Source organism: Bacillus rossius, chromosome 1, assembly GCF_032445375.1.
Source record: "Bacillus rossius redtenbacheri isolate Brsri chromosome 1, Brsri_v3, whole genome shotgun sequence".
In the NCBI taxonomy this organism is placed as follows: Eukaryota; Metazoa; Arthropoda; class Insecta; order Phasmatodea; family Bacillidae; genus Bacillus; species Bacillus rossius.
Window position 1 is genome coordinate 304645443 of NC_086330.1, and position 26510 is coordinate 304671952.

At 34.6% G+C, this 26510-nt stretch overlaps 2 protein-coding genes across 4 annotated transcripts in view; one reads left to right on the forward strand and one right to left on the reverse strand.

The window, feature by feature from the left end:
- LOC134527852 (PHD finger protein 14) overlaps positions 1 to 3347 on the forward strand; it is a 100452-nt gene extending 97105 nt beyond the window's left edge. Inside the window, exon 17 of the mRNA XM_063360811.1 lies at positions 3089 to 3347. Within this exon, the coding sequence (XP_063216881.1) occupies positions 3089 to 3109 (21 nt within the window). The 3' untranslated portion in view covers positions 3110 to 3347. The remainder of the gene's footprint in view (positions 1 to 3088) is intronic.
- Positions 3348 to 8568: 5221 nt separating this feature from the next.
- LOC134527853 (fasciclin-1) overlaps positions 8569 to 26510 on the reverse strand; it is a 222445-nt gene continuing 204503 nt past the window's right edge. For all 3 annotated transcript variants that reach the window (XM_063360812.1, XM_063360815.1, XM_063360814.1), the window contains exon 11: positions 8569 to 25202. In XM_063360812.1, coding sequence (XP_063216882.1) covers positions 25009 to 25202 — 194 coding nt within the window. In that variant the 3' untranslated portion in view covers positions 8569 to 25008. The remainder of the gene's footprint in view (positions 25203 to 26510) is intronic.

Sequence of the window (26510 nt, forward strand, 5' to 3'; positions counted from 1 at the left end):
ATGATACGGCCATTCCTTTGGTTTTCGGAGCCTGGAAGATCTTCGCGTCTCTTGCTGTTCCGTTCCAACCTGTAGCCTTTGTTCTTCCTTTCTAAAATTTTGAAATGACTCTGTTGCTTTTTCTCCTTGTTTCTCTTGTTCCTCTTGTCCAAAACCTCGAAATGGTTCCTCTTCCCTCTCGTCCTCACTATTTTCCTGTTTTGGAAATTGATCAGTCTCAAGTTCCTGTGTGGATACAGTCTCAAGGTCCTGTGTGGATACAGTCTCAAGTACCTGTTTGAATACTGTACCGAGTAATTGCATACCCTCCTCGCCTTGAGTGTGCTTCTCTTCTTGCTCCATGAACACAACGTCACGACTTATGATTAACTTTCCCGTTTCATCATTTATGAGTCTATACCCTTTCTGATTCTCGCAATAACCCACAAAAATCAATCTTTCCGACTTTGGATCTCACTTCTTTCTGCATGGCTTTGGAATGTGCACCATAGCCTTGCAACCAAGGACTCTCAGGTGTGACAAGTTGGGTTCACTTTTGTGCCAAATCCTGTAGGATATATCCATCTGGAGAGCACTTGAAGGAGACCGATTTGTCAAGTAGGCAGCAGTGAGAGTTGCCTCAGCCCAATACTGCTTTGGCAGGTTGGCATCCAGGAGCATCGTGCGTGCCTTCTCTACTAGTGTCCTGTTGGCTCTCTCCGCAACGCCGTTCTGTTGTGGGCTGTGTCGTACTGTTGTTTGGTGCACAATGCCTTGTGAGGAGAGATATTTTTTCATATCTCCATTCACATACTCGGTTCCATTGTCGGAACGTAGAACCTTTATGGAGCGACCTGTCTGCTTCTCTACTAAGCACTTGATTTCTTTGAACACACCTGTTCAAGAAATAAACATGTATGTACCTTGAATGGTCATCTATAAGTATCAGGAAGTACCTACTGCCTCCTATAGATGGAACTTCCATAGGGCCACAAAGATCGGTGTGCACTAGGTCCAGAATGCCCTGCGAACGCCTTCCACTTATTTTGAATGGAAGACGTGAATGTTTGCCCATTACACAAAAGTTGCATGGGTCTTTGGTCACCGCATCTTCCCCCATTCCTGTCGATAACTTGGCTAGCTGTAACATACCTTTACGATTTAAATTCCCTAACCTACGATGCCACAGACAAGCTTGTTGGTTGGCAACATAATGACATATTTCATTTGTGTCATTTGTGGAGAGACGATAAATACCATTCGTAAGATCGGCCTTAGCTATCAAGTTTCCATTTGGACCATATATAAAACCACCTTTGCTGTTGAAACATACATTGTTTCCTTTGCTAACTACCTTGCTTACGGAGAGGAGATTTACAGTTGAGGTTGGTATATGTAGCACATCACTTGCCTCTACTTCAATGACTTCGTTTTTCACACAAAAATTTAAGTCCACACATCCAGAGGCCTTAGCCACAAGTTTATCCCCGTTTGTCCCTGTAACTGTGTTGTCACATACCCTCTTGTTGTGCAACCCTTTTTCATTGTGCGTGATGTGTGTTGATGATGCGCATGAGTCCAGGTACCACGTGTTTCTGGATCGCACGTCCTGAGGATCTGCAGCCAGGAACGCCTTCTTCTCACTTGGTTTGACGTTCGACATGTTCTTTTTATGGTCTTCTCATTGAGTGTAGCTCTTGTGTTCGCTATTGCAGAATTTCGCAATGTGGTTTGGCTTGTTGCACTTGTAACATCTCGCCGTCTTCCTATGCCCTTGTGCTCTTGAATATAGAGCCGTCACGTCACTTTTGCTTGTCCCCTTCATCTTGATTTCCTGCAGCAACTTCACCTTCACACTATTGCCTGTGATTTTAAGTCCAGAGTTTTCCATCGCCATGATCATTGGTCGATATCTCTCGGGTAATCCGCAAGCAGTAGGGTTCCAATCCAATCATGTCACTGACATGAAACTTCATCTTATTCAGTTTGTATGCGGTCGTTATTATACGATCACAGTAGTCGTCTATTAATCAACATTTCTCTAGAGTCGTCGTGACTAGTACATTCAACAGACCTACACACATCGTTAACCCAGAACATTCGCACGCACCTTCTAATGCCGGCCATGCCTCAGCTGCTGTCTTGGTGTCCCTGATGTGTGAATAATTTATTTTATCCACAGACAGGACTATACGTGAATGTGCCTTCTGGACTCTTTTCTTCCAGGCGCTATTTTCCTCCGAACCTTGTGGCTGCGTCTCAATCACATCCCAGAGTTCATCATGAATTAGGTAGGATTTCATGGCGAACTTCCACGAGAAGTTTTTCCACGACCGGCGATCCCGATACACCAGAGGTACCCATTTTTGAGCTAGACATGTTTTTCAAAACTATAACAACAAAAATTACTCCGCAATTTTTGCGACCGCGTGGCACTTTTAGGTTATCACTCTCATGTCCCCTTTCTCTTTCGTACGCACTCCACAATCGGGCTCTCTACAGAAACATATTTGCGAATCTGGGCCCATAACCTGTTGAGCCTGATTTTATTGTGAAAGCATACAAACATTTTCCTTAGAAGATATTTATTTTACGACTACATTACAACACAATCCTCTCTACAACATGGCTACCGGAAGACTGCATAGACTACAACTAAGCAACAGTGAAGTCTATACTCTTACACTTACAGTTTCCTTCTGCTACCAACTTGATGATTACAAATTTACTCTTCAACATATTATGATCATTTATGTTCTTTTTATGTTATAGTATGAGATGCTTGAAGCATACAAAATACATATTCCTAACACTGAATGTTCATCCCCACAACTTCACAAACAAACACGAAACATTACACGGCCGCCATCTTGGTAACACCAATAGTCAGCTGTTTCATTTAAAGTACCACTGCTGTACGACTTAAGGAGAGCAACAACATATTGTGCATTAACACTGAACATATGAAAATGATGTAGAGAAAAAAATATATATATATATATAACTTGTGTCTGTATAATAGGATTTTAAATTGATGTGAGTGGTTCCAGCTGTATATCTTAGTTTTTGTAAAAATTATTGTTTATTTTTATTATTTTTTTTGTTCCAGGAAACTGACTCCGAAAATTAAATAACTAGGGTGTTGTGAATGAAGAATTGTGTTAATTCTGTCCATGTGGAATGACCTTCTTCTTTATGACAGGCCTGTTTTAAAGTGAACTGGAATAACTTCAAACTCAAGAAGTTATGAACAAAGTATAGTTTTATATTTGTTTACTCATAAATAACATATAGCATACGTAGTTGCCTGTACTAGTGGTATAGTAGAGAAAAAATCAAGCTTCATTTAATAAAGACATTTTGTGGCATTTGGTTCTATTTCCCCAAATCATTGTGGAATATTTTGTTTTTATTTTTTATTTTGTGTATGCTGTTCTCGAACAGTGTGGTGTATTTTCAGTTTTTGTCATGTGTACCTTGTGCTCACTACACACTAAAATAAACTGATAGTTATGACATCACAAATGTTGAGGCATTTCATAGGCAGCCTTAGATGGACTTATCCTAGACTTAAGCATGATCACTAAAATGTTATTGGGCATGAATGTTTGAAAATATTTACGAACTTAATTAAATAACTTAAATTTCAGGATTGTACCTGTTCAAATGTGCATTTATTTGAACTGACTGATACAGCCTTATCAGTAACCAGGGTATGAAAAAAATCCTGATTTTTTTAAAAAAATCAAAAAAATCAGATTTTTTCGATTAAAATAAGATTTTTTGGATTAAAATCGGGTTTTTTTTCTTAAAATGCCTTGTTTTGATTAAAATTAGAGGTGGGACGATACCACACTTTTGATACTTTTGATCAGTTAGATACTTTCTATACTTTGATACTCCAGGGGAAAATATTTTCCCATTAAGTAACAATTCTTACAAATAACATAAATTAGTTTTTAACTATATAAATTCAATCTATCATAACAGCACAATGTCAGATCAAACTTAAATACATAATGTGTAAATAATTGCATTATATTAATGAAATATATGATTTCATCATTATATATACATATAATAAAACCACCAGAAATGTAAAATACAGTCCATAATCAAGTAAAGCTGACATGAGAAACAGTGGCCTTACAAAATGTTTGAAGTCCTTTCTTAGAGGGGGGGAAAAGTCACCAAGCCTTAATTATAAATTAAAAAATTAAGCTATTGTAAAAAGAAAATCAGAAAATTTTGCTTGTTTGTTTCATTTTACAAACAACTTTATGCAACAGAACAATTTTCAATAAAATTTTAACTTGAGAAACGTAAAATACAAAACAATCCGATCTTAAGAAAACAATAACAAATGGGTATATTCAGTTCAAAGATTAATGAATGCACAAAATATGAGATCTGTGCCTTAGTAAACCGCGTGCACCATTTTCATAATCATTGCTAGTTTGCGCCACTAGTCTCGCTTGGTGCTGGCCATAGATGCTACAAGCGAAGTGCACAGTCTTCCTGATACTATCCATATCTATGGTGCGATAAAGTTATTTTTCTACGTTTGCAAAGGTAAACAATGAACTTTTTCAAAATAAAAAAATTAAAACGTAGTTTATCAAGAGGAATATAACAAAAAAATTGTGAATTTTAGGACTTTTCCGCTTTGTAAAAACGTATGAAACGGGAAATTAATTATTTTATAAGTGTATGTTCCGGGAAAGTAATTCATTGTAAATGTAGTACTTTCGGCGGGACCAAAATTAATCGGCGTATGACACGGGAAAATGTATGAAACGGGAACGTATCATCGAGGTACTACTGTAGTTGTATTTTGTACGATGGCGACTCAAAACTTAATTCAATACAAATGAAAAAGCATTCCGGTATCGAAAAAATGTATCGAACTTACAGTTTCGATACTCGATACTTTGTGATACCGTCAAGTATCGAAGGTATCGAGGTATCGAAGTATCGAAAATCCCATCACTAATAAAAATATACAAAATTGTAATCTGTGTAATATACAGTACATTTTCATGATTGTTTTCATGACTTGACTTTGCTCTGCAGTATAATTAATAACAGATTTATTCATTTTGTTAAGACAACTAGCCTAATTTTCTTTCTTTGAAATAACCACATTTTACATTGCATAATGTTTTAAGGAAACATTAATGATGACACTTTATGAAAAATTTTAGTACAGTAACATAGTTAACATTAGTAAAAAAAAGATGTCTTATAGAAAATAACTACATCATTGAAAATATATCATATTTAAATGTAACTTTGTCACTTCTGTCATCCCTTATAGTCTTATAGTCCAATTGCTCTAAATAAAGTAATTTAAACCAAAACCACAAACTCCTTTTTTTCTTCTTCTCAGAATTGCACACATATGAGAGTATTCAAAGTAAAACTTCTACATAAAATATTACTTATTTAAAATTTTAAACAAAAATACAAGTTTTGCAGCTTTTTCTGTACCCAGTCGTTTTCTTAATGTTGACTGAACCAAACCAGTCATACCAAAGAACTGAAAATTTTCTTCCTACAGTTCTAAAAATAGTATTTGACATTGTTGGAAGACAAACCTGTTGCCAAGGAGATATATGACACACACACAACACAAACACATGAGGTAGATGAGAGAAGAGAGAAAATTAGGTGGCATTTAAAGGTACATTCCACCCACCTATATTTAACAAGTGTTTCAAAATAATTAAAAATACATTGTAGAAGAAATTAAGTACTATTCAATTTTCATTCTATCATTGCAGCAGTCAATTTTTATATAAGTAGGCATTACTTGGTTTAAACAATACAGTATAGGAGATATTAACGTTCATATTATATTATTAATTGATTTTAATCCCTGATTTAAAAAAAAAAATCACATGATTTAAATCATGATTAAAATCACGATTTAAATCATGCTGATTAAAATCAACTTACCCTGTCAGTAACTAGTCGATTTTGCCAAAACATAAGTCACTGTAACCTTAGAGCTATGAACACAGTTGATATTGAATTATCAAGCCCAATGGTCTTCAGTCAGTTCTGTATCAATGGCCAATCATTTCCTCGGCTAGTGTTGTGGGCTGTCTGTATCATTGTTAAGTCTGAGCGAATATTCAAATTTTCAAATATCAAAACGAATTGTTTATTATTCGTATTTGATTCAATTTCGTGTACGAACACTTCAAAAAAATTAATATTCAGTCTTTTACGAATACGACTGTGCTGGATCTCAAAAGTCTAGAAATTTTGGGATCACAGATGATTTTATTTTCAGGTGGGAATAGAATTTTCACAGGATTTTCATAAGGCTTTAGGGTTATTTATGTGGAGTTTTTGCTACATCTGGCCACGTAAATTTTGAGAAGAATAAAATACTAAAGAATAAAGTATTTAACACAGTAATTCGGAAACATTACTATCACCCATGTTATCAGCAAAAGTATTTTACAGAGAAGAGAGTCCGACAGGTCAAAATCAATTTGAACTGACAGCATGCTGATAAGGATAAATACATGTCTTAAAATCAAAACTCTGCCCTATGTTAAAGTTAAGTTTTCGCATCAGAATAGAAACACGTCATACCAGCTCTATGATTAGTTTTTCTTTCAGAACAGGGTGGCAAAGAGAAAAAATCTTGTATATATATCTCATGGTAAACATCTGGTCGCATACTCACAGCAAAGACTCTTAAAGCCTAACAATTTACGATGTTTTTCTGGTGGATAATACACAGTGAATGACGACCGGATACAGGCCCACTCTCACACTCCTAGCTGTGACATTCAGGCAATTATCTTGTCACACTGTGGCCCAAATAAAATGTTACACTAAGAGGGGTAAATAACTTTGCCTCTTTTACCAAGCTTCATACACTGGACAGAATAAGAGAGGAACATTCTAAGCAGCTACTGTGTTCGTACACTTTAGTTAAAACAAGCCAAAAAATATAATTCATAAATATGAATTTAAATAATTATTTATTTTCACATAGTGAAAAATTCAAACAACTTAAGTCTAAAAATTTTTTAGACCTACATCATATTTAACTATAGATTAAAACTGCTTAATTACATTATTTTTAAACTCACCCTCTTGAACCTTCTTTACACATATGTATTGCAATTGCCTTACATATTCACTTAGCACTGTTTATTAATTTTTCTGCATATCCTATTTTGAATTCTACGAAAACTAATTATTTATATTTTCCTTTAGAAATTTGAATATTTCAACAAAATTAAATTTTACCTATAGCTATTGTAATTGTAGCTGAGTTAACTTAACTAATCTTTCACTTTGGTATTATTTATCTAAGATCCCAGAAGCCACTACACTACACTATTGCTTTTTCTTTCAATATGTATTTGTTATATATGGAAAAAAAAATTAGTGGGATTCTTATTCTTACTATTCAAATTCGATATTTGTATTAGAATAATTTGATACTCATATTAGAGAATAATTTGATATTAGTATTCGATTCGAACTAAAAAACTAATATTCGCACAGGCCTAATCATTACACAGTATATCACCATTATCAATACGTAACTGTTTACATGAGTTGTCTGTTGTTATTTTGCAAGATGACAAAAGTAACTTAAATCCAGTCACTTCATTAATTAGTAAAGGAAAAACATTTTACAGGAAATGTGTTTATATTTTTTTACATTTAATTTTATTTATATCATTTGTGACAAATGAAATAAATTTAGGCGAGATTTTTTGCATCAGATATAAAATGCATCCAATAGACAGTGAGTCATCACAAAAGTGCTACTAGAAATTTTCCTTATTTGTTTTAGGCTTCATGCTTGTAAGCTTGAAAAGGGGAAAAATAAACAATCGCTGCAAAATTGGTCTGTGGGCCACATTCTTGATATAGATAGTGAAGGAAGTGGGGGAGGGGGTTCAGCTGTTATTCAATGCTAATGATGGTAAGATCTGAAGTACTGAAATAGGAGACTAACTTTTCTTAAAACTTTTTTTTTTAATCATTGATTCTTTGATTTTGCAAGAAAGGTTTTTTCAAGTTTCTCAGTCATTTTACTTGATTGATGATCTGTAAAAGTAAATGTGCATCAGAGAAACTAGACACCTACTTGTAACACTTACATACCAGAAGATTTTGAAAACCTTAACAGGTTAACTCTCATCAGATTAAAAGTTAAATCTATCCATTTGATGATGTAACCCAAGTAGTTTAACTACATTCTAAATCTGTATTGGGTTGAATCAATTATTTTCCCCATCCCCTTGTAGAGTCTCACCCACGAATGTTTATGTTCAACCCCTACAAGTGAGAAGTAGCGGCGTAAGTAAACTGTGTGTCCGATTCGATTAAGATAGTGATACCAGCTAAACACACAGAAAAAGGTTAATCTTGTAGTGGGTGAAATTAGTAGTCACGTTATTGGAAATTCGGCGTCACTGCAGACCCTTGAAAATGTTTACCTAATATTAACAAAATTAATTAATCAGAAGAAAATGAAGTTAACATAATTTGTTCAAAAACAACTTTTTTGATTTTATATCTCAATCTACACAGAAATTGACATCATTGTATGCAAAAGAAAATTTAGTTATAAATTACTTATTTAAAAATATGGGATTATGTACTAGTTAAATAGAGCTAACATTTTAATGCTATACTAATGTAGTAGTGCAAATGATGAGACAGTTACCAGTACAAGGGTGCTGAAATCGTTACGTTAAATATCAGTTAAAGTCTACAAAATCCTCTACTTTAAACATTTGAATATCAACATTTGAATAAGTACTCGGCTTAGCAAAGTCGATAAAGACGTTATTCAATAATAACATTACAAGAAAAGTGATCTCTGGTATCCACCGAGTACGTATATGGGAAAAAATTCGAGGTTGAATCAAAGTACTTAAATAGGCTATAAAACACATGAGATTCTACAATGAAGAATTAAAACAGAAGTTAAAATGACACTTCATTTGAAAGTTAACTAAATATCACTTCTAAAAATTACACTCAACACATTATAACCCTTCACAAATAGCAATATAACGAAATGTACCTAATTTACATACCACATTTACAATCGGGGTTCATTGTATTTCCTCATTAGGAAATTATAGCTTTTGTCTAGTGTTGATGACTGATATGGATCCTTCTCCACACCACCACAGTGATAGTACTGGAATCCGCCAAAGTTTCGAAACAGGGCACGATGACTCTCGGAGTACCGATTTCCTTCTACAGCAGACCACAGGTAGACCACTTTGGCTCCGGAACTCTGTCCTGAGGTTGTCGATTCGCCGAAGTAACATCGTCCTCCAATTGTTCACTAGTCAAAGTCAGTTCTTAAATCTTATAACAAAATATTAACAGCTGGGTTTCGACGTGGTCCGTATTGATCTTGATAATTCAAATATCACACGAAACCAGTAAAGCCATATGTTTGTAAATATATAGTTCATGTAACTGGTTTCCAGTTCCAATGCATGTAATGTTGAACAAACACCACGGTTCTAATCAATGTCCGTTATAATAGTTCACTAATTGTGACTCGAAGTTCATTTCCCCACATATATTCTTGCAAATACACAAAATAATTATATCTTCCTACAACACAAAATTATTTATTTAAATTTCTGTGACTTCATGTTCATAGACAGTTTCGTAGTAATTATATTAAATATGAGTAGTCCAGTTCCAAAACTCGCCTTGTCCATCACCAAGGAAAATTGAGTTATTTATTGTTTTGTGCAGCTTTTATAAGTGCGCAATAGATAGCATTATAACACGTTCCCCAACTCCCCATGTCTAATAACAGACACAATTTGAAAACCAGGTACTGTTCCAAAACTCTTCTTGTCCACAAGGTTTTGTGTTACAAAACTCTCCTTGTCCATATATATAAAAACTGTTTCAAAAGTCGCGTTGTCCTATAAGCAGCCATGGACAAACTAACTGCATTAATCAAAAGTGGTTATGTCCACATAATATAAAGTCTAATGTAACATTGTTTTAGAAGGTTAAAACTGTTTTTTATAATCACATAAACATATTCATATTTTGGTATAACTGTATATAAGTATTTATTAATTGTTGTAAACAATTTTTGACAATGATTACAATATCAGCTTTCGTAGTCCAGCTACAGATAAGTTCTCTCGATGCATTGAACTTGAAGGTAAAATAAAAACTGAAAACAATGAGCAACAAGGGTTGAGAGTCGAATTTAGGGTTCACAAACTCCGTTCGAAAGCTTTCTATGATATGCTGAAAGAAAATCATGATAATACCATCACATTTTCTTTTGATTGCCAAAAAAATATGGTACTACCAAAGGTACCAGATCAAAGTGCCTATTTTAGCAGACAATTCTATGTGTATAATTTTACTGTATGTCAAGGATCGTCTAAAACAGAACAAACGCGTTTATTTACACATGGACAGAACTTGATGCACACAAAGGCTCTAATGAAATTTCATCATGTGTTCACCACTGCTTGCAGAATACTGGAATCGATTACACAATAACAACTATAAGCCTTTTTGCTGACGGCTGCGGAGGCCAAAATAAAAATAGTATGATGGTAGGTATGGTATCAAAATGGTTAAAGTGTGAAGCACCACAACACATCAAGGAAGTACACATCATTTTCCCCGTACCTGGACACTCATTCCTGCCAGCAGACCGTGTTTTTGGTCGTATTGAAAAGCGGGTAAAAGCAAAGGAAGTGATAGTGTCACTCCAATAATATTTTGATATATTTGGAGAGTTCGGAACTGTAATCAAGCCTGGCAATGCTGGTTTTGCTTTCTACGATTGTAAATCAGCTATTGCAGAAGTTGTGCGACCTACCAGTTCATGGCACTTCAAATTTTGTAACACGAAGCGGTTCATTTTGAAGAAATCAAAAGAAAGTAAAGTACTTGTTCGAGGGGAACCCAATTACCGAACTGACCTTATGGAAAGTAAAGGTATTTGCAGACGTGGCAAGTGTTTCCAACAAATTAACCCAGTAATAGTTCCACTAGGACTCCACCCAAATGCTGCCAAAGCCAATGATGTGAATAAGCTACTGTAGAAGCACTATGGGTCTGAATGGAAGGAGAATGCAAGTTTGGCATTTTATAGAGATGTTATTGCCAGACAATACACAACTGTGCATGAAGAGGATGATGATGAACCTATGGTGAATGAAGATTTGAGAGTATGAAGTTTTGAAATAGTTCAACATATTTTTTAGTTGACAATATTGAGAAAATAAGGAGAAACTTCAGTCAGTGTAGGATCTTAATATGCACTAGAAAAAATATTATTTTTTGTTAAAAAAATGTATTTTGTATCATTATTAAAATACGAGATGTAATCAAAGAGTTGGTTACTGGTTTTCCTTACGAAAAAATTCATTTTGTATTATATACTGTTCCAAAATTCACCTTGTCCAAAGTATTGTTCCAAAACTCATCTTGTCCAATTTATTTTAACAGTTTTAATATTTGTGTATACTGTTACATTTCAAAGACCTCAAGAAACATATTTTAATTTAATTTTTGAAATGATTCATACCTACTGTGTGTTGGCTATGTCACAACCTCTTTGCATATCAGTTTTTCTCGATTTGCTCTGTTCCGGTGAAAGAGGACAAGGCGAGTTTTGGAACTGGACTACTCATATATTGTAGTAGTGAAGCTCATTCAAGATAAAACGCTTCTGCTTTTGTCAAATGCTAAAGCAAGACCCTCTATTCCAAACGAAAATAAGATTGACCAAATAATTCTGTCTGTCAAAAGCTTTTTGACCTCATACTTTTGGCAGGCAGACAGAATGATGAAGTTATAATCAAATATCTGCAAGGTTTTTGTATGTCAAATCTTTGGTTTTGGATTTAGTTTTTTGTTAAGCTGCTTCTATAATTTCTTAGGTTTATAAATATTTTAAAGTTTGGTTTTTTTGAAACAACAAGCTTCACAGCACCAGCAGTAATTAATTACACATGGTAACTCTGAATATGTTTAAATAAATACAAGATTAGAATGAGTTATAAGTGCATAACTTTATTGTCAAAATAATCCCAAGTTTTCTGAACAGTTGACAGCGTTTAAATGAAGTGTTTATTATGACGGATGAAAGGAGTGTTGTAAATCGCTCGACTGCTGACGGACGACAGACCGACGAGTGACAGGCTATGGTTTCTGCAGAATTAAATACACAGACCTGGTTAACCACAGAGGTGTTGACGGAAACTGCAAGGGAAACTTTTAGCAGCCAGTCACTGTTCACTTCAGGCATTACACTGAATTACGAAGTATGCTTTAATGACGCCAAACGTACAGGATTAAATAATTGTTACGGCCCAAAAACTGTTGAAACCAAGTCTTCTTTCATTTTCTCTCTTTTCCCATCAAGTGTTTTTCTTTGTGTATGTGTGTGTGTGTGTGTGTGTGTGTGTATATATATTTGTGTGTGTGTGTGTGTGTACATATATATACACACACATATACATACACATACATGCACACACACACACACACATACTCACATAAATCAATGGAAGTTGAGAGTTTGAGACTGTGACTGCCCCTGGCGATTTGTGCTTCAAAGATTTATTTGTTTAATTTTAATGTTTTGCCCTCTCATCAGTGTAAGGACAAGAAAAATCTGGAAAACGGGGAACTTGCCTTCAGAACCTGGAAAACACAGGGAAATTTACAATATCTAAGTTATAAGTATACATCAGTAAATTTTCATACCTGTATATAGTATCTTAAAGTCCTGAAACTGGTTGGTATTTTAATAGCAAATTTATGTGTTGTTAATAATCAGTAACCGACTTGTACTTACATTTATTAAACGTATGGGATACAAACCATAGTTTATTTTAAATGTAGTATAATATCAATAGTTTAAAACTCGTTCACAATCAGTAATGTACCTATCTTTTCAAAGTCCGATCAAACAAATAGGTATATTTGTTTCCTTTTCGACTGACGGAGTTGGCAATGTTATGTTAATGAAGATGCCAGTGGAGACCATTGTGTAGAATAACATTTAATTGTCAATTCTACTTGTTATGTATGTTTGTTGAATTGTTTTTTGACGCAACGTCTAATAAATCAATGAACGCCGGCTGCACACACGAGAAATTGTCCCGTAACACACATTGTCCCACTATGATGTGTCCCGTTACACTCATTGTACGCTTGCGCCGCATCTATCTCTCTTCCACTCGATTGGAACAACCATCGATTTGACTTTTCAATAATGTTTTCGTCGTTTGAATTATTAATATGATGTAATTTGATGATCGTTCACCGATTTTCAGCACAATCGGTACTGTTATTTAAAGGTAATGTTGAATTTTCAAATACGTTTTTGTACGAACAATGGTGTTTTACAGTTACACATAATAATTCAAATTACACCTGGGATCTTTTGCACAATGTATATTGTAACACATTATAAATAAGTTTGGTGTATTTGGGATGCGTATTTGTTATAAAATCGAATTATAAAAACGAAATAATATTATTCCCCTACGGTGCTGCCATCTACGGTGACGGACGCGAACCGAATGAATCGCGCTATCTATCCGCGACACATGAACTGTTTCGTTGACTGTTTATAAAGTGAAGTGAAAAGTTATTGTGGTTTTCATTGCTTAGTACAACAACATTTTCGGCAATAAAGGTTAATTATTCTTGCATTTTAAAAATCTGATTACTAGTATAATTTCAAGTATTTATTCTTTAATTATTAAAATAAAAATTATTCAATTTTATTCATGAAAGTATGCAATCATTTCATCAATGATTGTTATGACATCACGTTTAACTATCGTCCGTAAACCGACTTTACAGACAACCAATTTTTTGATAATAATATGTTTGTAGTAAGTCTGTTATCCTGCCGGATAAACCAAGGAGACAAGTAGTGTGAAACAGGAACATCTCAGGGAAACTGGCTGAAGTAAAAGATTGGATATCTAATAATTCATTTTTCACTACAATGTTCTTGTTATCGTTGTCCCGTTCACGTAGAAAAAAAAAGATGCGGTAAAGTTTATTATGGTAGAATCAAGCATACACAGTAACACACGTACCACAACTTTTTTAATCTCAGTTTGTTACAACAAATGCACTGGAAATAATGTAATAATTTAAAAAAAATTCACATTTTATCCAACTCATTAAAACTTACATATACACAATATCTGAAGTTAATTGTAATAAATAATTTACTAACAATAGCCGTAGAACTTTCATGAAGGAATTTGTTCTGATGTTACGTACATGAGGCGGAACACAAACACTAGCGGACGGGAAAAATGCAGCAGAGGAGGCAACTGGAAAGTCGAACGAGTGAGCAAAATGTCTCATGGTGGGATGTTAAGGGTGGAACTCACATTAACGTAAGCTCTCATACTTTGTACTAAAAATACCAGCCTAAAATTTTTTTGGCCTTAGCCATACCGGCGGTAATGGCCGGCACGAGAAATTGCAACAGACCACTAGACTCCTTCTAGCTATTGGATGGATATCACATCAATTAGCAAAATAGCACACTCATTTGAAAAAAAAAAGCTGCCCCTTTGAAATCAAAGCACAGGCTGTCCTCTGCTTTCATACATAACATTGATGCTCCTCATCACAGTTTGATTCAATCATCTTCAGTGACTACACATTAAAATGACTGAAGTATGGCTCAATTAATGGCCACTGAACATGCATAGTAATTAGAGAAATACTATATAATGATAAGGAGTGTTAGTGTATGGCTCTACCTTTTAAAAGTGGCTATTTTTATCTAAAGTTTTTCATGTTTTGAAAAAAAAAAAAACACTATGGGCAGGATTCATAGTCAAAGGCTTGTTTGGCGAATAAGTAATATTTTATAAAGTAGTGCTTATTCTTCAAGTAGTACTTATTCCAGCAATGAATTCATAACCTATACTTGACAAAGTAATACTTGAACAAGCACTACTTATATTGGCCATGCTGTACTTGATGAAGTATCTCAAAAAGTAAAGGGCGAATTTTGTGTCAACGTAACGCAAGCAAATATACCGCTGTAAATACATAGTTTACCTGTTTGAAAATAAAAATGCCCACGTTTCAAACCATATATGCGATTAAAATAATGAAATCAATACGTAAGATGATATTTATACTTTATTTGATAGTGAACTTGAATAATATAAATATGAACATGTATTAAAAACGAATTTACAACTACATAAATATGTTTTGAATGTTTGTTTTGTTAAATTATGTTGACCATCTTGTGTCTGTGATCTATAAGCGGGTGAAGTTAACCACATGGTAGCGAAACAACTTTCGTGATTCGTGATGGCTAGTAAAAAAGAAATGAGAGGAAAACATTATACTGATTCGGAAAGAATTTTGTTTAAGAAGTTGGTCTTAAAATACAAAGCAGCAGTTTCTTTCCTCAGTGCAGGTTCCATTAACGGCATGATAATTTGGATGACTGTGTTCTTGCTGAATCTGAAACGTCGCTTGAACTCAGAATCACTATACCATTCGAAAGGGTTTAATGCAGCTCGTATGTAGCGCTATGGTGTCCTCATAAACTTCATCCTCAAGTTTTTCAAAATCGTCCCACTCACCAAAATCTATCACGCTAGCTGCAGAAGAGGTTATGTACGTAGCCTGTATTGTTTACAAAACTAAGAGGCAACGATTTGTTTTGTTTCTTTTCCCCAAATTGAATCTGTTTACTCTCTCAATTTTAATTGAATATATGGAAAAATTAACGGGAATTAATATCTTACATAACCTATTCCTTACAACAAACAAATCCGTACCGGTACTTGAGTCACCTAGATAGCCGACTTCATGAAGTATTACTTATATCAATGAATAAGCATGGCTTATTTGATTATGAATACTTGCGAAACAAGGCAAACTTATTTCATGACTGTGGATTCGTATTGAGCAGTACTTATTTGACGCAGTGCTTCGTGAAGTATTACTTGAAGTAGTCCTAATAAGCAGTGCTCTTTTTGTTCGCTATGAATTTAATGTCATACTTAAGCATGCATATAAGCAGTACTTTTTTCAAGTATTGCTTATATCACCACTATGAATTCTGCCCTATGAGTCCTCATATAGTTTAAAAATTTCCCTCTCCTCCCCCCCTTCAAAAATCATAATTTTAAAAATTTCTCTCCCCCCACCCCCCACACACAGAAACAGGCCTATCCAGAATATATGATTATAGCTTCTTTGTACCCCCTCCCTTTCCCTTACAAAACCCAGCTACACCCATGCCTCTCCCCCTGCTTATCCCTCTGCCTATTATAGCTATCAGGATGGACTTTGCGTGCGTGCATGCATATTTGTACCTCAAAGGTGCAGGATGTCATGTCACAAAATATAATTATTGAGAAGAACTAGTTTTCAGTTTGTTTCTACTTTATGGAACTTAAAACACATTGCATTAGTTTTGGTATTCATTTTTTGACAAACATACTATTTTCAAGATGATATTTTAATTTTTTTATTTGTACCAGCTCTGTTTTATAAATAATTTAAATAGTTTTTTTTTTACCTCCGAGGTACAGATAAATAAATACTTTAGTATCTTACTAAGCCAAATAAAATATGAAATACCGTATACACTCGTGTATAGCGCGCCCTTTTTTCCCCTCAAGTAAAGGAAAAAAATAAGGATGCATGCTATACAAGGGAAAAAAAAGTGAGGAGGGGGAGGAAGAGTGGAAGTCGTTAACTGCCCAGTGACGGGAGACGTTTCTGGCCAGCCCCCACACATACGCACAAGCAACAAGGCCTCTGTTTCACACACACACACACACACACACACACACACACAACCTGGTCTCTCGCACACACACGCTCACAGCACACACACACGTGCACGTGCAAGCTCGCACATCATGGTCTCTTGTTTATTTTTAGACCTCCTCCCTCTACAGAAAGCCAACGCAGAAGCTAGTAAAAGAGAGAGAGAGAGAGAATGTTGACACCAGTCCCCCACCCACTTCCTCCAGTGAGTCATCTAGCCAGCTTAGCAACCTAGTGTGTCCCTAAAAATGTGTTATCAGTTGAAATATCTGTGTAGAAGCTTCGAGACAGGAGTGGTGGTGTTTAGTCCTGTCAACTGTCAAGGTTACTTGATGGTCATAGTCCCCATTCCTGCCTGCCTCCCTCCCTCCCTTTCTCGTACCAGTTGTGACGCTTCATTATCTTCCATCTACACAGCAGAGTTTAAGTATTTTCCTGACGCATCACCACACATCAATTTAAATAATCATTTGTTTCATAAGTAATTACTTAACAGGTACCACAAAATGTTAGTAAAATTTATTTATGGGAAAAAAATTTTTAATTTTTTTTCTTTGGAATTTGTTGCAAAAATTGTGGTGCGCACTATACACGAGGGTGCGCTATGCACGAGTAAATACGGTATACAATGTAATTAAAAATTGAATATCTCTGTAATTAATAGCGCTAGGTTTATTTTGATCCTGAGATTACTTCCCATTACCTCTCAAATAACTTCCATATGCAGTGGTTCTGAAATTGAAGTTGCCAATAGGGTTCTGCGAATATTCGAAATTTCCGAATTCGAGTTCGAACTTTTTGATATTCGATTCGTAAATTCGAATCGAATTCATTTTACAATAATTCGACTTGCAAAATCTGGCCGGGATACACTAATATAAGTTTTAAAGAAACGTAAATGGACAATCACATCCACTTTCAAAAATTATACAGCGAAACCCCTTATTTAAGTTACCGTTATTTACGTTTTCCCGTTATTTGAACCTTTTTATTTCTGTCCCGTTTTAACCTCATTTGATGTAATGTAATAAATTCCCTTTGTTTACAACGCGCCTTTTGCTTTACGCAGTTTACGCCGTTCGTTCTGATAAAACTGCTTACTAACTTAATTAATCCTATTAAAAGTAATCTGATTGTAAATCGTGCTTTAAAGACGTTTTTAAAAGTTATAAACTTCATCTTTAACGTCTCGGGAGTCGCTTTATACCGCTTATAAAAACGTAAGCAGCGCCAGTTTGGTTGTGTTGATTCCTGTATTACCGTATAGATCGCGCGCACGTAGTCGAAGATTGATATCGATAGCTCGCAGACTGCATGCACGCGCGCGCTCTGTCAGCAACAGAGTTAATCCGCACGATCGTTATGCATTTAGTTACAAATTACGTTTTTGTTAAGGGTTTATTTTTTTTACGTTGAATAAAATGGTTTTATTGAATCACTCATTAATTTAAATTATTTGGCGTGCTTTCGCAAAGTCTACTTTTTAAATAAACGTACTTTCCATGAATAGGTTTTGTTTTTATAGATTTTTTTTTTTTTTTTGCAAAATAGTAGCACCAACGGTCTCGCCCCTAATTTTCAAACTTGATTTTAGAATAAAATGAGCGATGCTTAAGCGATAAAAACGGTAGGTAATTTGTTATTTTTCTTTTGTACAACTTCCTTATGCTGTGATATTTTTATTAATATTTTTATCCTTGAAAGTCAAACATGCTAAATATGGTAAGCTGTGATACTTTTTATGGTATTCCCTTTATTTACACTTTCCCGCTTTTTAATTTTTTTTTTCTTTGACCCCATGAAAAGTGAAAATAAGGGCGCGGTTACACGGGAGTCTGAACTACTTCAGGTGAACATGTTCAGCTGTTGAGTGCGGTTACACCAAATATTGTAATAGGATAATATGGGAAACTCCGGCCAATTAGCATTGGCGAAGCGTGAGACACCAGACTGCAGTGCATTCTAGCGGCGTGGACTGAAGAAAGCCCCGCGTAATTCAATTTTATGTGCATATTAAAGGCAACATGTTTACACAATTAAGTGCTGTTTTTACCAAAACTAGAAATTCAAACACATTTAATGCTATTATTCATACAGAACTGTTCTCAGGCTTTATTTAAAGGTATGTGTCAAAGATAGATATGTAATTATGTGCAAAATATAATCTATCAAAATAACTGAACAAGTAGTAGGCCTATGTAGTATCCAATTGGTTTTCCAGCTGTTTTATTTTTAAGGAAACAAGAACAACTAGTTTTAGTAACCGAAGTAAATTGTATGTATGAAATTAATTTCTCACCTGAAAATGTGACTGCATTTTAAATAAAAATCCTTAAACCGAAAGAAACTGCTGCAAACAAATCATGTTACAAGAATGGTAAGGAATTATAATAAATAATTACTTTATAATAAGAGACAAAAATATAAAACAAAGGGGTTAAAATTGTGAATGCGCGAAACGCGAAACACCTACTGCGTAGGGTCCGCTGGAAATCTGAAAAAAGACTTTGAGCAGTTAGTAACGTTGTAATTTTTGCAGCCAAACACCGCACAAATATTTCCGGCCATTCTGAATTACTGTTCACATAATAATGTGTTTATTTATTCGCAAATAGAACCATCATCTTATATCACCAAACACATTTCAATGCCTTTTACCGCCGTTTCCAAAGGGTAGGTTCAGTCCACGCCGCCAGGTTCGCTGAACAACATGTCTCGCATTTTTTTTGTCTGTTTCCCATATTATCCTATTACAATATTTGGTTACACACAGTATGAACATGTTTCGTTCGAGGCCATTTCCCATTTAACTTAAACAGGTTAGCAAAGTAGTTCAGATTGACATATCTTCTACATTAGCCTCTGATTGGCTGTTTAGAATATAAACAGTCCTTTGCAGAAATTCAAGATGGAAAGTGTTCCTGGCACAAGTTTGAATAATATTTTACTGAATGCAATAAAAAAAATCAACAGGTAATTTAATTATATATATAATTTTTTTAATTGATCCTGACCTTAATTTTCTTAAAACTGAGATACGTACTCTCGCTCAAAAAATAATAAAAAATAAGTTTAAGAATTTTTACTGTGCATGTTGTTTGAATTCCCGATTTATAAAAAAATATTGAGCAATATGAAAACACATTCCATTTCTGCTTATAATACTGTATAAACAAGTGAGAAAATCCCGCGTTTTCTGGATACAAAATAGAGAAGATCAACAACAGTCATTCGTTCACAGTAGACAATCGGTTTTAGAGCTGAACACACTTTTCAGCAACTACCGTGTAACCGTACACTTTCGCGTTTGTAAACGTGTTTACTTAAACATGTTCACCTGAAGTAGTTCAGGGTCCCTTGTAACCGCGCCCTAAGTTTTACTGTAAATAATGTGTGTAGCCATGTTCCACTTTTTAAAATAACCAAATAAAACTGTCAAACGTTCAAACACACTAATGATTGCCAGTCTGTAAATTTACAAAAAACAGTAATTAGTATGATTTTCAGAGAATAACGGACATTTAAATTATTGATACGGTACTTACAAGTTTTTCAAAGGTGACAGGCCTATGTTAAAATTTTTTTAATTATCAATTTTATTTTAATAATAACTATTCTCAATCTCAAATTCGATTCGAAAAAAATTCGAAACTCGTGAATTTTTTTGAAATTCGATTCGAACTAAAAAATCACAATTCGCAGATGTCTAGTTGCCAATACTTCAAAAACCATGGAACCTTGCTATCATGGGGATTGCTTTTAGCAAGGTTGCATTTATTATCTATGTAACCTCAAAGAGTTAATTTTGTCTTTGTTTCAGCGTTGAACTATATGAAAGATAACATTCATACAGGATGTCTACTAGTCAAGAAAGTCTCTAAATAAACATAATGATGCTTAAAATGTCATAAAAATTTAATTTTCTGCAGCCTTTGCTAACACATTATTTTTATTTGATGGCTCACTTCAGTTTATCATCACACATGAAATATAAATAGCTGCTATTTTCCACTTAAATCATGCATTGCTGCTAAGTAATATGGATTTTCTGTAATTGTTACTGGTTGAGAGAATTTAGTTTCAGAATTACGGAGTGCTATATATTTCTTACAGAAACAGAGAACACTAACACTTTAGAAATATTGTGTTTATAAGCATTTTGTACAATAAATCTCGCTCATGTTGCTAGTAGGCTGTAGGCTGCACATATTGCATATATTCTGTGTTTATGTCACTATAATTTCTGTTATATGTGTAAGTAATGTTTTAGCAAAAGTGGAAAGGCTTTAAGGATTGCAACATTCACAACCGAACAAGCTACTTTTTTGTAAACAATGATGACATTAAGACTACCAATACTAAACTTTTATTCATGTCGTTTCTTGTGGAGCACAACATTTCATTGGCTGTTTCGAACTGTGCGAAGCATCTATTTAAAATTATGTTTCCAGGTTCATAAATAGTCAAAAAGTATTAATATTTACAAACATCTGCTTGAGTTAAATGTATTGCAAATTGAACCAAAGAAGAAATTACATCTATTTTGCAAATTCTATCTTTGTCTGAAGCAACTTTGTGTTTAGCTAACGAGATGTGCAATGAAAACAAAATTTACCCCTGAGGAGATCACGAATCCAAGCAAGCAATGGTTGCATTATTAAATGATAATTAGAAGGTTAGCTTTTCGATGAGTACCTACTTAGCATAAATATATATACGTTTATCCTGAAATTATTTTAGCATTTTAAATATTAAGTTGTTTGCAAATGTATGTCATTTTAAAATTATTTAATGGCGTGATTACATCATTACTGTATAGGAGTTAATATTGATTGTTTTGTAGATTTTAATGTTTAGCATAAACTGTATCACATTTGTTCTGAAAAGGTTTTAGCTTTTTTACATAGAAATTGGCATGTTCCTGTGAACAGTTGATTTATTTCATGTTATGTTTAGTTTAGATTTGTTTTATATGTTAAAAAATGACCTTGTGATATTAATAAAAATGTGTTAGAAAAATTTATTGAAAGGTCCTGGAATTGATTCACTAGGTATTTGTAGACATCCTAATTTACAGTGTGACTAAACAGAAAACTATATTTAATGATTAGTCTTAAATAGTAAGTAATTAAAAGACAGGAATTAAATCCAAAATTCCAGGGTAAAGAGGATAAATAGAATAACCTTTTTATTTTATTTAGGAATTCACCACCACACAATAGTCATGAATAGGGGAGAGCAATGTTTTTCTAAACGTCCCTGTAAAACAATTTTGGTTAAATTTAAACAAAAATTGCAAGGAGCATGTTACGTACGAAAGCTACAGACTGCATGCATGCCTGACACCGTTCGGATATTGGTACTCACACTTACAGGTCACGCCCATAAAGACACTTTTGGGTTCATGCTAGATTCATTTCCCGCACACAGATACATAGCAAAACAGCACTTTTTTTTTTTTTTAGTATTTACAAATTTATTATTTCACTAACTGCCATGCATAAATCCTTAGTCAAAGCAATTTCTACAAGTAATTTAAACTACAACATTTTATTTTTCTGGAATTCGGCAGTGTATATACTTACTATATGGTACTGTAATATACTCTTTTCGTGTTCGAAGCAAGATAGCAACATTTTTTTTAAAAACACCTTCTCACGAGTATTTCTCATACAGTTCTCAATTAAAACCACTAACATTTATTTGTTTACAATCTAGATAATCTTTTAAAATATACTTTTTTTTACAATAAAAAATGTTTTACCACAAGTACAGATACAGTCAGTGTTGGCATTAAACATTCACTACAAAAATCATTGCACAGAGTTTCCACATTTTGAAGATGCAAATAAAGGCTTGAAAAATAGCTGTTGTGTAATTATGAAGCATTTCAGTGAGAGTAAAGGTATTACTGCATATGCCTGGTTCACTTACTAAGTTACGATCACAGCTGACACACGCCATTTGCGTAGCCATAGACGTACAATGCATCCTTGATCGAACTTAAAAGTCGTGATGTGAAAGCATATGCTTGACAAGGGTATTATGAAATATCTGCCCTTTATTAAAAGTAAACATTGCCAGAAAACTATCAACGGGACTATACAGTTAAAATAAAACACTTTCACACACCACTCTTTGTCAATCATACAGAAAAGGTGAACAAATAACTTGAAATACATCATTCTGAAATGCTTCTGATTGTTTTTTCCATCTTTAGTAAAACATACATACAAGTAAAGCTCGTAGTATTTATAAAAATAATAAACAAATAAAAAAATTATATATATTTTATATTTTACAAAGATTTTTACTATACTTCAGGCTTCAAATACAGAACTTGGTTCTGTAATGCATCCCTTTGGGCCAATAAAGTGTTGTAAGTTCTTATGAATACAACCTTGAGGAACTTGCATTCCACTCAAGTATACATAAAGTTATAATTACTTCAAACATTTTTTTAAACAGTGATAAATATATTAGATGATAAGGCATTGTTTTTACAATGAATGTCTTTTGATAGCTTACATTACTATACTGATTGCATTTAGAGTTTAGCAACTTTTATTTGTTTATAAACTAAAAAAAATAAACAAGTTCCAAAAATCCTAAATATTAAAAGTAGACAAGTTCTTGTAATAGTTATAGACAATGAAATAAAATCTTGGGCAATCTGGAAGTTGTAATGACTAAATAATATATATGGTTGAAAATTATTTTGACACAGTGATCGAGTAATGATCAGTGTTGGGCAACAGTAGGGCATAAGTAACTTGACCATTACTGCCACAGCAGCAGTTTGCTTTGGGCAAGAGTACAGTCTCTCTAGGAGCAGCACATCCACTCTATACTGCATGCGTACCATAGGTCCTAAAGTTGGCATCAGTAATATTAAAGTGAAAGGCATGAAAGGCATCTCTTTGAATGTAGTGAAACTTAACAGACCCAATATCTGCACCTACATGGCGGATGAGAAGAGCTTGTGGAGTCTACTAAGCTAAGGAAATTAGTTCCAGCACAATTTAAACATTTTTAAATCACTGGAAAAAAAAAAAACTTTATACCAGATATTTAGATTCCCACAGGAATTTTAACATGACTCAACCATGTGGGTTGTGAGAAACTAAGTGTAGAAGCTCAAGAATATTGTCTACAGTCGCCCCGTTCGATTTGGACACTTACACTATGTACAACACCGTCAGGAAAAACTAGTTAAAAGAAAATTTCCTAATTCTTCAAAATCACAGCGAGTCACAGAGAGCGAAACCATCTATCGCACAGAAAATGAACTTTTTTTTAGCTGGTTTGTAGGATGCATGGTTCTCTCAAAACGTGGTCCCAGAGTTATGGGGGCACACGCTAACAGAATACGACACACCTCTGTGCACCTGCACCATTTCTAAAGCTCACATTTGCCTGACTGCCTTCACACGCGTGAACCATGGCGAGACTGGCTGACTAGTTCACAATGTAACATGCTCTAGGAGCTGCGTGTTCCATTGCGTGTTTGAACAGGGAAACATAACTCCAGTGAGTGCTGTGGGTCCTAAACTACACCACCGCTGGAAAAATATAAAAATCATTCAATAATTGTTTACATTATTGCTATTTGGTCATAAACTCTTAAAATATCATACAGAAAAATTAATTTGTTGACGTTAAAATGGAATTATTAACATAATTATGTTTTACATTTCATTATTATGGCAAGATAAACCGTAATTTACTACATTCGCAGCACTAAGAAAACAGATCTTGTGATGTGCACATTGCAATTGGTTTTACTAACCATAGTGTTTAAAGTAAGAGTAATCTGATGAACGATCAAGTTACTACGGAAACTAAAATATTTCCCTTTAAACATTTGAAACCAACCACGTATCATGTCGTCATCCTCGAATAATTTGCACAAAAGGTTTTGTGGATAAAATATGAACACCAAGTCGACTTATCTGCTTCGAGGGCAGTGTGGATGACCAGCAAAGCGGTCATCCTTGCATTCAGAGAAACATGTAAGTGATGCTGAAACAAGGAGTTGAGATCAATAACGAAGGATTGTGACGGGGCGAAGGGGGAAGGGAGATGGACTGGTGTTCTGGCGGTGAGGCAGCAGAGACCCCGGCCTCCATCCGTCCATCGGTCTTCGTTCTTCCTCGCCGCTCACAGCGCCACGGAACGGAGACGGCTGCCTGCGACCAACTACAGCACGAGTCGCATGGCTACGGCCGTGACGAGCGCAGCCAGGCGTGGCGCGAGTGCCCCTGCACCGCCCGTCACCTGCACGTCGCTCGCCTTCAGAAACACCGCGTCGATGACGTGGATGACGCCGTTGGTACACTCGACGTCTGGCCGGAACACGTGGATCCACTCATTCTGCCACTCCACCATGTATCCTGTAGCAAGAGCTTGCATTGCATGGCTTTGCATAGTGTGACAGCACATCCACTCAAAGCATTTTATAGATTGTTGTAGTCTGCAGCAATGTTCTCGCCCCTCGAAGTAACACTCTAATTCATTCCAGGAAAACTGAGCGCTAATCAAAGCAACGCTAATCAAATACTTTTTTTTCCATAAGAGTGTATGTTAATCAAAATAATTTGTTTTCGAATCAGGTAAATGTGCTTGCTGACAAACATTTCAGTCAACACACTACTTCCATTATAATTCATTTACAACACTAATATATGGCTAAATACATTTAGAGTATATTTTAATAAGTGCTGAGTAACATTTTGTAATTAGATTTAAAAAATTAAATTCAAAAAATTTACAGACCGCATTGTTGACATAATAGAGCCTGAGCATTTAATTCCTAATAGATCTCTAAAAATATTTCTGAGTTACAAAATAATAATTATATTAATGTAGAAAATATATTTCAGTTCTAATAAGATTTAAAAAATTAAACTAAATGTTTTATATTATTAGAAAGAGTATTTAACCTGTTAGTGTAATTCCCAACTCAGTTGTTTATTTTACTAAATGTGTCTGCCATGATTTTCCACTAGTGCATCCTAGTAGGCGCGAGGTAAACTAGCCCTGAAAGCTTCTGGCTTTTATCTCCAGAGCTGCTGCTGACAAACGGGATAGCGTAAAATAAACGTTGACTGAAAACACAGGCATTGTTCGAGATAAATACACAATGAAGGAAGCGAATAGCTATCAAAGAAAGTGCAAATTATTGTTTGTTGATTCGTCAAATTATTGATTTGTTGCATTGTATTTAATGCTACACAAGTGCTGTTGCTATTGTGTGTGCACAAAAATAAAAGTTCGCGTAAAGGAAAAAAACACTACTTTGAATCTATGACAGTAATTTATTGGCATCATTACTCCAAAACCATGCAAATCGAACTGTGTTACTTCAAGAGGTGGGTGTATGTGTAGATTATGTTCATAGGTAAAAGTGATTATTTTTGAACATTGGTAACTTGTTTTTTGGTGCACATCTAATGAATGACTTGATATCACTAAGTTACACCCAAGAATATTTATTAAAGTGAAATTGAATGGCAAGTATAATACAGGTATAGGTGGTGTGCCCTTGTCGCAGAGGCTTAAAACTTGGTCGAAAATGCCATGTAGGTTTTTTCATTGTTTTGGTTAGTATTTATAACTCTCTTGCATTTTATGGTCTGTCACTAGACATATTTACTGAGTGTTATCTAACAGTGGTAAAATTTCAAGCGAGTGTTCATGAT